Here is a 15,420-nt window from a genome sequence, read left to right on the forward strand (position 1 = left end):
CATCTACGGGGCGCACTAAGAAGGGGTATTTTATACTTGCAAATTATGGTGGACACTGAGGGCATCTACTGGGGCACGATATATGGGGCATTTTATACTGGTAAATTATGGGGGGCACTAGGAGGAAGGGGGGAGAGGAGCACTATGGGGGCATTTACTGGGGGCACCATATAGGGGTATTTTATACTGGCACATTATGGGGGACATTAGCTCAACTGGGGGCATTACAAGGGGGTATTTTTTGCATTGTCACATTATAAGGAGAATTATTTCTACTGGGGGGGCATTATGGTGGGCTTTATTACTCCCCCATGGTATGACCCCCTAGTAGCAGCACCAGCCTCTCCCTGCTCTGCTATCCCTCTGCCCCTTCTCCAAATCTTTATTATGAAATCTTTCTCATTAGGATAAAACACAACATCAGCTCCGCCGAGCCCCCGGCCAAAGTGTTGAAGTGGCGTCCGAGATCCCCAAGGGCCAAGCCAAGTAATTGTAAGTTTTCATGTGAAATATGTTTGTTATACACATATACCACTACACTGTGCCACACAATGTACAGTATACCGCTACACTGTGCCACACAATGTACAGTATACCGCTACACTGTGCCACACAATGTACAGTATACCGCTACACTGTGCCACACAATATACAGTATACCGCTACACTGTGCCACACAATGTACAGTATACCGCTACACTGTGCCACACAATGTGCAGTATACCGCTACACTGTGTAGTCTGTTCTATAAGCACCCTTGTTCTGTGGCGGCGGACAGAAAATAATCTGGAAGTGCCCCTCCCGAGACCAGGCTCTGGATCCGCCACTGGTCTGGACCGCTCACAGGAGTGTACATTTCTTCTAAACTGTAATCCGTATGCTCTGACCTGCAGAAATCAGCACTCGCTCGGTAACAACTAACAGGCAGTGCCTGTAGGCTGTAGCCTGGCCCTGTTACCGAAGCTAGCTGAGTGGTGTAAGGTTAAGGTACTAGTAGAGATGAGCGGCCGCTTAATCCTGATTTAAAGTTACTGCAGGATATGGATTACAGTTTAGAAATGTCAAATGTACACTCCTGTGAGTGGCGGGGAGGAGCATCTGTGGATGACACTGTTATAGGGAGGGGCATCTGTGGATGACACTGTTATAGGGAGGGGCATCTGTGGATGACACTGTGTGATAGGGAGGGGCATCTGTGGATGACACTGTGTGATAGGGAGGGGCATCTGTGGATGACACTGTGTGATAGGGAGGGGCATCTGTGGATGACACTGTGTGATAGGGAGGGGCATCTGTGGATGACACTGTGTGATAGGGAGGGGCATCTGTGGATGACACTGTGTGATAGGGAGGGGCATCTGTGGATGACACTGTGTGATAGGGAGGGGCATCTGTGGATGACACTGTGTGATAGGGAGGGGCATCTGTGGATGACACTGTGTGATAGGGAGGGGCATCTGTGGATGACACTGTGTGATAGGGAGGGGCATCTGTGGATGACACTGTGTGATAGGGAGGGGCATCTGTGGATGACACTGTGTGATAGGGAGGGGCATCTGTGGATGACACTGTGTGATAGGGAGGGGCATCTGTGGATGACACTGTGTGATAGGGAGGGGCATCTGTGGATGACACTGTGTGATAGGGAGGGGCATCTGTGGATGACACTGTGTGATAGGGAGGGGCATCTGTGGATGACACTGTGTGATAGGGAGGGGCATCTGTGGATGACACTGTGATAGGGAGGGGCATCTATGGATGACACTGTGTGATAGGGAGGGGCATCTGTGGATGACACTGTGTGATAGGGAGGGGCATCTGTGGATGACACTGTGTGATAGGGAGGGGCATCTGTGGATGACACTGTGTGATAGGGAGGGGCATCTGTGGATGACACTGTGTGATAGGGAGGGGCATCTGTGGATGACACTGTGTGATAGGGAGGGGCATCTGTGGATGACACTGTGTGATAGGGAGGGGCATCTGTGGATGACACTGTTCGATAGGGAGGGGCATCTGTGGATGACACTGTTCGATAGGGAGGGGCATCTGTGGATGACACATATAGCATAAGATGCTATATACGGTATGTCGCCTACAGACCCCCCCCCCCCCCCATAGCAGTGTCATCCACAGATCCCTCTCCCTATAAAAGTGTCATCCACAGGCAACTAGGACATGTTGAAATGTGAGTGATTGTTTTTGTTTTGTTTTTTAAACCACAGACAGCAGGACTTTTCTTCCCTGTTGCGGTTTTAGGTATTGGGTAAAGTATCGCATCGTACTTGTGTAAATGTATCGTTGTTATAGCTGCCCCCCCTACCTTTGTCCTGGCCCCCAGTGTGCCCCCCCGAAATTTGAAAGCTAGAGACGCCACTGCTAAAATCTATGCTAGAACTTGGAATACCTTTTTTTTTAAGTTTCTAGGAGTCCCTCCTTGCACATCCTACCCTCTTTAGTTAAGTAAAATCTTGGATTTTCTTCAGAGAGGTGTGGAGAAGGGCCTAGCACTAAGTACTATCAAGGTCCAGGTGGCCGCTCTGTGTTTTATTCTATTACAGGTTGGCGTGTCATCCTTGGATTATAAGGTTTTGTAAATCAATATCTAGGAGTCTCCCTGCCAGGAATTTCAAAGCTCCTCCTTGGGATCTTAACCTGGTGTTAAGGGCCTTGGTTAAACCTCCCTTTTAGTCCTGTAGACTCTCTGCCAATTTAAGTTCCTGACCTTGAAATGTTTTTTTTTGGTAGCTATTACATCAAACAGGAGAATTAGTGAGCTTTAGGCTCTTTCCATTAGCCCTCTATATACGATTTTCCAAGATGATTGTGTCAGTCTTTAGGCCAGACCCAGCATTTTTACCCAAAGTAGTATCGGAGTTCCATAGAAGTCAGGAAGTGATTCTTCCTTCTATGAGAATACGAGGAACGAGGAAGAGGCAGATTTCCATTCTTTGGATGTTGGAGAATGAGTCCTACGGTACCTAGAGGCTACAAAAGGTTGGAGGAAGACCTCTTCATTGTTTGTCTTATTTTCAGGCCAGAATAAGGGGAAATCAGCTAGTAAAAGTACTTTAGCCCGTTGGATGGGGCAGGCTATTTTTTTGGCATATCTTTCTATGCAGGAACCTGTCCTGTCTGGCTGGTCGGCCCATTCTACAAGAGCGGTAGCAACTTCCTGGGCAGAAAAGGCAGAGGTTTCTATGCAAGACATTTGCAGAGCAGCAACGTGGTCTTCTGCTTCTACCTTCTATAGACACTATAGATTAAACCTGTCAGAAGTGTCTAATCTTTCCTTTGGACGCAAAGTCCTTCAGGCTGTGGGCCCCCCTAATTTTAACTCTCTGGGATATCTCCTGGTGCTGTCATAGGACGAAGGGATAAATGATCATTACGTACCGGTAACAAAAGTTGGATTCAAAATGGCCGCCATGGTCACCACCCATCTTGAAAAGTTTCCCCCCTCACATATACTAATGTGCCACAAACAGGAAGTTAATATCACCAACCATTCCCATTTTTTTAAGGTGTATCCATATAAATGGCCCACCCTGTACAACAGGCATCCTCAAACTGTGGCCCTCCAGCTGTTGCAAAACTACACCTCCCAGCATGCCCGAACAGCCTACAGGTATCAGTTTACAGCAGGGCATTGTGGGAGTTGTAGTTTTACAACAGCTGGAGGGCCGCAGTTTGAGGATGCCTGCTGTACAATATCAAAGAGGGCTCCAGGAAATCTACCACTAAATCCGAAGGGAGGGAATGTGCTGTGTGCAAGAAAAAGCTCGCCCCTTCTTGGTCTAAGTTACTGTGTCAGCATTGTGTGAACAAAGTGGTAGAAGAGGAATCCCCATCTTTACATAAAAGTATCAAAGATATTGCTAAATCTGAAGTTTCGGATTCAATGAAAATTGTTTAAGAAATGCATCCCTTCCTCGGCCTCGGGCAAACAGAGTCACGCTAGTATAATATCCGATTCGGACTCTTCAGGTGAAAATGAGCAGGGAGAAATCCTGGAAAATTCAAGCTCCTCTTCAGATGAAGAAGCCATGAGCAGACCTCTATTTTTCCCTGAGCATATGGAATACCTACTGAAAGCTATTAGAGCTACTATGAAAGTGGATGTTCCTAGGGAACCAAAGTCTGTCCAGGACATAATGTTTGGTGACCTGGGGCACAAAAGATCAAGAGTTTTTCCTCTAAATGAAAGCATAAAATATTTAATTCAGAGAATGGAATAAGGCTGATAAATTCTTTATTCCTAAGAATGTAAAAAGAAAATACCCTTTTGATGAGGGAGAGGCCTCCTAAACTTGACGCCCCTATCGCCAAAATGTCAAAAAAGGCGGCCTTACCTTTTGAGGTTCTTGGTAGTTTAAAGGATCCTATGGACAGACGTGCAGAGGTATACCTTAGAAAAGCATGAGAAGCCTCAACACAAGCATTTAAACCATATATTGCTACTACCTCTATTGCCAGGTCGGTAAAATTATGGCTACAAGAGCTGGAGTCCCATATCCGAGATAAAACCCCTAGGGACCAATTACTAGAAGTATTTCCTACCATCCTTAAAGTAGTGGACTTTATTTCCGATGCTTCTGCAGATGCCTTAATGTTAAGTGCCAGGTCAGTTGCTCTATCCAATTCTGCGAGAAGAGCTATTTGGCTTAAAGGATGGTCAGGTGACACAGGTTCAAAGAATAAACTTTGCTCTATCCCATGCCAGGGAGATTATCTCTTTGGGCCTGTTTTGGATGACCTTTTAGAAAAGGTTTCTGATAACAAAAAGCGTTTTTACTGTTTCTAGACCTCCAAAAAAACTGTTTTTTTGCAGGAACAAAAAACCTTACAACACAGACAGAAGGCAGAATTTTCGACAAGAAAACAAAAATAGAAAGAATAAGAGATTCCTCTTTAACACTCAGTCTGCTTCAAGGTCCATGGACAATCAGCAATGACCGTTTCTGTCCAGTGGGGGGGGAGACTCTATTTTTTCGGGCATGGGAAGAGATCTCGTTAAGCCCGTGGATATTAGGCATCATAAAAGACGGGTTTCCGTCTAGACTTTGCCCCCACCGGAAAGATTAAAAATTACAAATATCCCTGGGACCTTAAGGATTTTTCTGATGACAGAAACCCTTTATGTAGCTGGCTGAAATTAGCGATGTGCTAATGTCAGCAGAACATAACTGTATGACTTATATCTCCCTGCCTGACGCCGTTTGCGCTAAATAATGACTTTTATCATATGCAAATGAGCCTCTAAGTGCTAGTGGGGTGTTGCTGCAGCACCTAGAGGCTACGTCCTCTCATCGTTTGGCACACCCTTGTAAAGGTGATTGACATCCTCGGTCTCCTCCGTGCCCTTCAAATCCCGCTCCTGCGCCGTCTATTTTAGTATTGGGCGCAGGCGCAGTGAGTGAAGTACGCTCGCCTGCTGCCGTCCTTCACTCACTGCACCTAATACTAAAATGGACGGCGCGGGATTTGCGGGGCACGGAGGAGACCGAAGATGTCAATCACCTTTACAAGTGACAACTTTATCTCACTGTGATTTTGTAGTAAAAAGATCACAAGAGAGGCACAGAGCATTATCAATCATGTTAATCAAATCACGGAGAGGCTGGGCGGCACAACCTGAGTCCCCTGATCAATCCCCGCAGCACGGGCAACACAGATGCGGAGATACCAACGTAATTGAGTGAAGCTGTAAACAGGTGGTGCAACGCCAATAGAAAGCTGATAGCCAAACATTTCCACAGGACAGGAGAAGATAATAGGCAGCACTCGCCCAGCAGTAATTCCAACGATCCTTTATTACATCTGGGATACAGGTAACATGCTTGTTAGGGCATACAGGGGCGGACATGCACACAATGGGGATTGTAAAACTTTAGAGTTTGCTGGCATCGAAGTAGTCCCCAACCCTCCTGCAGGAGGGGATAGGCACAGGTTGTTATTACATAAAGAGGCTAAATGGATCCTGCGTGCGAATGCCCTAGGTGAACTAGGACTAAATGACCGTAATGATCTTAGTGTGTTTTTGTGATGTCCTTACTGTTTGCATTATGTTTGCTATTAACTGTAGACGTTTTTGTCTTTTTAAAGTGATTTCACCTGGAATGGGGGTAGAGTGTCATGTGTCATCATGGCAACTCCCCCCTTGGTTAGTTTCAAAGGCAACGTGGTGATGCGCTCCCACGTCAGCGGCCTGAAGAAGCGCAGTCCTGCGCGAAATGGCCGTCACCGCTGTGCATGTTTATTGACTGTATGCCCTAACAAGCATGTTACCTGTATCCCAGATGTAATAAAGGATCGTTGGAATTACTGCTGGGTGAGTGCTGCCTATTATCTTCTCCTGTCCTGTGGAAAACAATCATGTTAATACTCCGTGTCTCTGCTGTCCAAAGCGCGGCTTGGCTCTCCTTCACGCTGCGGATGACACGCACGGGATCCGCTCGTGTGAAACAGCCCTAACATATAGAAGTCACATGTAAAGTTGTCTTCACTCAGGCCATTGGTCCATACAGAGAAAATTGCAGCATGCACTATTTTGGTCAAATTTTCATGCTAGACAAGTCATTGGGTCTGTGGAAAGAAAACTGTCAGCACACAGACGCCATCCGCGAGCAGCCCGTTTTTCACCTACGGTTGCTGGAAAAATTTTCCTGGGCTTTCTTTTTTTCTTAATGATGCTTGTCTGAAAAAGCCCTAAGGCTACTTTCACACCTGCGTTTAGGTGCGGATCCGTCTGGTATCTGCACAGACGGATCCGCACCTATAATGCAAATGCTTGTATCCGTTCAGAATGGATCTGTTTGCATTACCATGAACAAAAAAAAAAATATATATATTTTTTTGTTCCTAATGCAAATGGAACAAAAAATAAACCCAAGGTGTCCCAAGAAAGGGGGGGGGGGGAGGGGAAAAGGGGGGCGGAGGCACGGTGTCCACCCAATATACCCCAGATAGGGACACACAAAGATAAGACTCGGCAAAAAGCTCCCGAGTTAAATAGCAGAAACAAAAGATGCATTTTGCCTTGCATTGAAAGTCAATGGGAGGCGGATCCGTTTTCAATTGCACCATATTGTGTCAGTAAAAACTTATCCGTCTCCATTGACTTACATTGTAAGTCAGAACTGATCCGTTTGGCTCAGTTTCGTCAGACGGACATCAAAACGCTGCAAGCAGCGTTTTGGTGTCAGCCTCCAGAGCGGAATGGAGGCTGAACGGAGGCAAACTGATGCATTCTGAACGGATCCGCATCCATTCAGAATGCATTGGGGCTGAACTGATCCGTTTTGGGCCGCTTGTGAGAGCCTTGAAACGGATCTCACAGGCGGACCCAGAAACGTCAGTGTGAAAGTAGCCTAATTCTGGGAGCAAACTTTTGGTATCCAGGCAAACAAAAAAATTAAATCTCATAGACATCAGTAGGTATCACAGAAAGGCCCTATAAAACATAACTTTCATTCATAAAATAATTTGATTGACTGACATCTGAATTGTCAGGTCACATGGCCCTGTAAATCAACTTGAAAGGGAAGTGATCAACAAATGCTCTAGAGGTGCACTGAGTGCCTCAGGCCCACCCTCTGTGCACTTAACACTTAATTAGCATATGCATTAAAAACAGTTTTTCTCTTAATTGCAGCAACAGATCAGGGACATGGAGGCCTTGGTTTAATATTTATATTGATTCCCTGTAATAATCTGTGGAAAATGTTTCTGCTTGCATGAAATAGGACATGGTTTATGTTTCGATTTGACAATGTTAATGCAGTGATCTTTAACTGTTTTTGACAGCATGGTGGAATTTATGTCAAGAGAAGTGCCAAATTTAATGAGAAGAGGATGAAAAACAAGCTGAAGGCCCAGATGAAGGCAAAAACTCCAGTAAGTTCATACGGGTGATCGTCTTTTCCGCTGATAGATTTTGATAGACCAGAATGTTTTATTCTTTTACTTACTTGGGTTCTGTTAGATTCTGTTATATTTTGTCATTATTATAAAGTGTGGCTCTCAGTTACCAGAAATTATTCTACATAAAAGCCAGAAATGGATTTATCAGAAATATAGGGTCCTGGTAAGAGACCTTTCATTCTGTCCAGATTGGGACAAAAGAGGAACCAGCAGGTTGGATTTGAAGTTTACACAAATAGAATTGATTCAACAAAAATCTAAAAAAGTCTCAAACCGCAATCTTGCTTGAAGCGCAGCAGGTCTATGGTGAGGTAGGTTCAGGTTCACACTTAGTCCTGGATTTCATAAAAAAAGAGACCGTGCAGCTCAAAAACCATCCATGGAAATGTCAGTAGTAAAAGGTTTGCAGAAAGTATCCTTGCAATACGATCGATCACTGGATTTGAAGTCCGGGCTTCAACTACAGTCAATGCCTCTATCTCAAAATTAAAGAGGACCTTTCACTAGAATAGAAAATCTAAACTGACTATACAGACATGGAGAGCAGCGCCCAGGGATCCCCCTGCAATTACTGTTATACCTGGGCGCCACTCCGTTCTCCCGCTATGCCCTCCGGTGTCTTCGGTCACTAAATTATGGTAGGCGGAGTCTGCCCTTGTTCTGCTGTAGCGCTGGCTAATCGCAGAGCTCGCAGCCTGGGAGAAAAGAACCTCCCAGGCTGTGAGCTCTGCGTTGCGATTGGCCAGTGCTACAGCAGAACAAGGGCAGACTCCGCCTACCATAACTTAGTCTATAGAGAAATGGGGAACCGCACTCTGTTTTAGAAGTAGTATCACCGGTGCCGATCAAGGGCTTAATTAAGCCGTATCCAAATAATAAGAATTTGAGGCACTCAGTCCATAGGTTATGCAATTCAAGTAATTTTTTTATTATTATTTTTCATGTTTTCTGCACCATCCATATGCCCGTGAAAAATGAGGAACAACAGATTATTTCTGACCAGACGTTTCGGTCACGGTGGACCTTCATCAGTGGTCATGTTATATATATATATATATAACATGACCACTGATGAAGGTCCACCGTGACCGAAAACGTCTGGTCAGAAATAATCTGTTCCTTATTTTTCACGGGCATATGGATGGTGCAGAAAACATGAAGAATAATAATAATAAAAAAATTACTTGAATTGTATTACCATAACTTAGTGACCGAAATCTCCGCCTACCATAACTTAGTGACCGAAGATACCGGATGGCATAGCGGGAGAACGGAGCGGCGCCCAGGGATAATAGTAAGTGCAGTGAGATCCCCGGGCGCCGCTCTCCATGTATGTATACTTAGTTTAGATTTTCTATTCTAGTGAAAGGTCCTCTTTAAAACAAATCGGTGCATATAAAATCATGTAGAGTACTTCCAATTTATCACCTGCCTGAACCGGGTTTCTCTTTCGCTTGCTTCGTCGGGGGCAACTCTATACTGAATTTACAACCCGCCCTTTTATAATCAGATGGGCGTTATCTAAACACTCTAAAAAATTAGCTTAAAATAAAAAAAGGGGGATAGCGCCGATCCTTTCTTATTTAAAACATACAATATTCATTGGGGAACACAATATCCTAAAATTACACAAAAAATACAAAACGAACCCTTATCCAACATATATCTCAATCTGGTTCTGCCTATAAATCTGTGCAAACCTCTACGCCTGAGATCCCGCCGATGCAATCACACTCATATCTATCAGACAGCGTTCACATTTGCAAACAAGGGAACGCATCAATCTTTAAAAACCGACTTCCTTGGAATCGCTACCTGCTGTGTATTATATCTTTTATCCTTTAAGGCAGGTCTTAATGTCAAATTCTACATTGAACCCATTAGGTTGTAAGGTACCCAGACGGTAAATCCATTCAACTGGATTCTCCCCTCTCCACTGTATCCAAACTTTCTCCAGACCTGCAAACTTTAGACCCTGTGGATTTTTATTATGTACCTTATGGAATTTTAAGAAGGTACATAATAAAAATCCACAGGGTCAGAAGTTTGTAGGTCTGAAGAAAGTTTAGATAAAGTGGAGAGGGGAGGATCCAGTTATAAAAATAAATAAGAGGCTGAATGGATTTACCGTCTGGGTACCTTACAACCTAATGGGTTCAATGTAGAATTTGACATTAAGGCCTCTTTCACACGGGCGTTGCGGGAAAATGTGCGGGTGCGTTACGGGAACACCCTCGATTTTTCCGCACGAGTGCAAAACATTGTAATGCATGTTTGGTACCCGAACTTCTTCACAGAAGTTCGGGCTTGGGATCGGTGTTCTGTAGATAGTATTATTTTCCCTTATAACATGGTTATAAGGGAAAATAATAGCATTCTGAATACAGAATGCATAGTAAAAAATCGCTGGAGGGGTTAAAAAAATAAATAAAATAAAAATAAATAAATTTAACTCGCCTTAGTCCACTTGATCGTGTACTCGGCATCTCCTTCTGGCTTCATCTGATCTCTGTGCAGCAACAGGACCTTTGTCATCATTCCGGTCATCACATGATCCATCACCATGGTAAAAGATCATGTGATGACCGGAGTGACGTCATCAAAGGTCCTTTACCCAGGTCCTAAAGAGAGAATACAGAAGGAGATACCGGCTGCGCTATCAAGTGGACTAAGGTGAGTTTAAAAAAAAATTAAATTTTTTTTAACCCCTCCAGCGATTTTTTTTTTTTTTTTACTATGCATTCGTCTCCTAGCAACCGTGCGTGAAAATCGCACCGCATCTGCACTTGCTTGCGGATGCTTGCGATTTTCACGCAACCCCATTCATTTCTATGGGGCCTGCGCTACGTGAAAAACGCACAAAGAGGAGCATGCTGCGATTTTCACGCAACGCACAAGTGATGCGTGAAAATCACCGCTCGTGTGCACAGCCCCATAGAAATGAATGGGTCGCTATTCAGTGCGGGTGCAATGCGTTCACCTCCTGCATCGCATCCGCGCGGAATACTCGCTCGTGTGAAAAAAGGATAAAATATATAATACACAGCAGGTAGCGATTCCAAGGAAGTCGGTTTTTAAAGATTGATGCGTTCCCTTGTTTGTAAATGTGAACACATGATTTTATATGCACTGATTTGTTTTAATTTTGAGATAGAGGCATTGACTGTGGTGGAAGCCCAGACTTCAAATCCAGTGATCGATCGTATTGCAAGGATACTTTCTGCAAACCTTTTACTACTGACATTTCCATGGATGGTTTTTGAGCTGCGCGGTCTCATTTATGAAATCCAGGTTGGATTTGAAAATGTCAGATCCTTTGTTCCCTTTGGAATTTTTTTTAGCCATCCGTAAATCTCTGTTAGTTGCTTATCCCTTCTGCTCCGGTTAAAATGTACGCTCTTCTAAAACTATCTGTCTATGAGCTTTTACAGTCCCCGGTGCGGAGAAACATGTGCTTTCTGTTCTCGTTGCATATTTTCATTTTAAAAGATATGCCATAAAACAGTTTTATTTTGGAATAACTTAATCATGATCTCCTATGGTGCTGTAGGGCTTGTATGCGCAACCAGGTCTTTGAAGAAAATTGGTTCCTTATGTGTTTGCTGTGTGGTTTATGAACATAATTGATCCACTCTATACATGCAACTGTAGGTTTAACCCAAACTAAACAGCACAGAGAACGTGCCATTTATAGTGAGAATGATGCAAAATGTTTGACAGTGGACATATTTTTACAGAAATACGTCTGGATATGTATGGCAGATCTAAAGTTCTACAAGTGTTTGAAGACATGGATCCTTTAAAGGTCTATTCACACATCCGTAGTGTATTGCGGATCCGCAATACACCCAGAACTGCAATTGCGGACAAGAATAGGACATGTTCTATATTTTTCCGGAGCCACGGACCTGAAGATCGGGGGCGTGCTCCGGAAATGCAGATGCGGACAGCACACTGTGTGCTCTCCGAATCCATTCCAGCCCCATAGAGAATGAATGGGTCCGCACCCGTTCTGCGATTTGCTGAACTGATGCAGACCCATTCTACGGACGTGTGAATGGACCCTAAAGGCTATGAACACCTTCAGGCCTGTTTTTTTCATTGTTGAATTTTCTACTTTTTGGCTAAAAATAATTTTTTCAATCGGTCTTTATTAAACATGTTCAACAGTTTCTGTTTCACAGCCTTTACTTCTAGTGTATCTGCAAACTATCTTACTTTCTGTTTAACAGAGGCAGCTGCTCTGACTGCTCCATATGTAGCCCTTATCTCTGAACTCCTGACGGCTCAGAAGCACTCGGCCCATATTCTTTTCAGTTGGCTATAATAATTGTTTGAGCTGTCAGGAGTTCAGAGCCAAGGGCTGTACATAAGAAAGATGTGCAGATACACTCAAAGTGAGGGCTGTAGAACAAAAAACTGTTAAATTTTTAATAAAGACCAATTAATAAAGTATTTAGGCCAAAATGAGTAAAATGCATGATAAAAAAATGCCCCCAAAGGTGTTCATAGTTTTTAAGGTCTGTGCATACTGGCACCGTGGCTTCTGTTTTAGATGATGGATCTGTCATGATCCATTTTTTAACCCTTTAACTTAAAGGGTTATTACTGGATAGAATCGCCCCTTTGAGCGGAACATACACTTTAGTTAAATAGCGACCAAACCCATTGGGATTGGGGGACTGGCCAACCATTGAATGTGTGTGTGTGTGTAGGCCTCCCAATTCTCTCCAGTGACAGATGTTGGAGGAGATGACCATTGTTCTCGGGAAGGTGTCTGGCAGCAGATAAGTTACCCAGAGAAGGCTGGCAGCAGCCTTCTCCTTTTCTCGCCCATATTCATTGGGGGGACACAGGAACCGTGGGTATAGCTATGTCCTCTAGGAGGCGTTGACACTAGTAAAAGCTGTTAGCTCCTCCCCCGGCAGCTATACCCCCTCCAGCCTGGAGAGAGAGCTTCAGTTTTTTCTAGTGTAAATAGGAGGCAAGACCTCCCTGCTCTGCAGGGATCTCCTGAAGATTTTTTATTTGTTTATTTTTTTCCTTTTTCAGATGGGAAAACAGTGGACGCCTCGCCTCCCTGTTCCCCCGGGGTCGAGTTACGCCAGTGCCGGTCACCCCGCACTGCTGCCTCCCCCACAGAAGACAAGGTGGACCAGGGCAGCCTCGCTCCCTGCATCCCGCCAGCCAAGGGGTCACCCGTCGAAGTCCCTTAATTCCAGCTTCCTGCCACTACGGTGCCAGTGGCTGAAAGGGTGACCCTGCTGGACCAGAGGAAGGGTGAAAATGGCGACAGGGACGTAAAGAGGATGAAGAGAGGTGAGTACACGGGACTTAGGTGAGTATGTCCCTCCTGGGTCACCCCCTCCCTCCCTACCTGGTGCCAGTAATGCAGAGGTTAACAAGGCACAGGGCTTAGCCCAGCACCCTGCAGCCATTCCCTTCTTCCCCCTCTGGCAGGTTTTATTCAGCCAGGAAGCCTAGCACTCTTTCCCTAGCAGTGCGGCACATAGGGGGTTAATGTCAGTATAACCGCCTGGCAGGCGTTTTTCTATGGCGGCCGAGCGCACGGCCAGACCTTGTTGTGCACTCAGTGCAGAGGGGACGCTTGCTACTGGAGATCACAATAACTATTGGGCTGGACGGCACTTACTGCATGACCAGAGATCCGGAACGGACACAGAGCGCTCCGCTCCGGAAGGGGTTAAACGGCACCAGGAACGACTCGGCCGTGCACCGCATGGTGTTCCGGCCGACATGTTTTTTTGCCCGGCCGCTGTGGTATCCGCCCGGCCCGCGGGGTGGAGCCCCCGTCTGTTGCCGGGCGGGCTCATTTTGCGGTACTTGCTCCCTCTGCGGTCCGGCCGATGCGATAATCGGCTTGCGCAGGGGCTTTGGATTGCCGCCTTGTGGCTTGCTGGGCCGCATTTCGTCCCCCTGGGGGGGGGGGGGGGAGTGTGCTCCGGCGCGAAAACTTCGCGCCCTTCTTCCCCCTCCCCCAGAAACCTGCTAGCTCCGCCCCTGGTCATGAAGATGACCGTAACCCTTCCTGGCCGGCATATCTGGGGAGGGATAGAGTTCTAAGGGGGTGTGGCACTCCCAGTGCAATGTTCCTCATGTGGAGGAATTTAACCCTTTCCTGCCTCTTGTGCTTGAGGCTGTCATCTTGTTTAACCACCTCCCGACCGCCTAACGCACGGATGCGTCCTGGAGGCGGTCGATTCATTCCTCCTGGACGCATCCGTGCGTCATCTCGCGAGACGCGAGATTTCCTGTGAACGCGCGCACACAGGCGCGCGTGTTCACAGGATCGGAAGGTAAGCGAGTGGATCTCCAGCCTGCCAGCGGCGATCGTTCGCTGGCAGGCTGGAGATGCGATTTTTTTTTTTTAACCCCTAACAGGTATATTAGACGCTGTTTTGATAACAGCGTCTAATATACCTGCTACCTGGTCCTCTGGTGGTCCCTTTAGTTTGGATCGACCACCAGAGGACACAGATAGCTCAGTAATAAGTAGCACCAAGCACTACACTACACCCCCCCCCCCGTCACTTATTAACCCCTGATCACCCCCCTGTCAGGCTCCATTCAGACGTCCGTATGATTTTTACGGATCCACTGATACATGGATCGGATCCGCAAAACACATACGGACGTCTAAATGAAGCCTTACAGGGGGGTGATCAATGACGGGGTTGATCACCCCATATAGACTCCCTGATCACCCCCCTGTAAGGCTCCATTCAGACATTTTTTTGGCCCAAGTTAGCGGAAATTATTATTTTTTTTTCTTACAAAGTCTCATATTCCACTAACTTGTGTCAAAAAATAAAATCTCACATGAACTCACCATACCCCTCACGGAATCCAAATGCGTGAAAATTTTTAGACATTTATATTCCAGACTTCTTCTCACGCTTTAGGGCACCTAGAATGCCAGGGCAGTATAAATACCCCACGTGTGACCCCATTTCTGAAAGAAGACACCCCAAGGTATTCAATGAGGGGCATGGCGAGTTCATATAAAAAAATAATTTTGGGCACAAGTTAGCGGAAAGGGAGACTTTGTGAGAAAAAAAATATAAATTTCCGCTAACTTGTGCCCAAAATTATTTTTTTATATGAACTCGCCATGCCCCTCATTGAATACCTTGGGGTGTCTTCTTTCCAAAATGGGGTCACATGTGGGGTATTTATACTGCCCTGGCATTTTAGGGGCCCTAAAGCGTGAGAAGAAGTCTGGGATCCAAATGTCTAAAAATGCCCTCATAAAAGGAATGTGGGCCCCTTTGCGCATCTAGGCTGCAAAAGTGTCACACATGTGGTATCGCCGTACTCAGGAGAAGTTGGGCAATGTGTTTTGGGGTGTCATTTTACATATACCCATGGTGGGTGAGATAAATATCTTGGTCAAATGCCAACTTTGTATAAAAAAATGGGATAAGTTGTCTTTTGCCAAGATATTTCTCTCACCCAGCAAGGGTATATGTGAAATGA

The 15,420-nt window shown here is 45.5% G+C and overlaps 1 protein-coding gene across 1 annotated transcript in view; it reads left to right on the top strand.

The window, feature by feature from the left end:
• Positions 1 to 15,420, top strand: part of AGPAT5 (1-acylglycerol-3-phosphate O-acyltransferase 5) — a 64,181-nt gene that overhangs the window by 15,332 nt on the left and 33,429 nt on the right. Inside the window, exon 4 of the mRNA XM_040428549.1 lies at positions 7,807 to 7,896. Coding sequence (XP_040284483.1) covers positions 7,807 to 7,896 — 90 coding nt within the window. The remainder of the gene's footprint in view (positions 1 to 7,806; positions 7,897 to 15,420) is intronic.

The sequence above is a fragment of the Bufo bufo genome, chromosome 4, assembly GCF_905171765.1.
Source record: "Bufo bufo chromosome 4, aBufBuf1.1, whole genome shotgun sequence".
NCBI classification, from domain to species: Eukaryota; Metazoa; Chordata; class Amphibia; order Anura; family Bufonidae; genus Bufo; species Bufo bufo.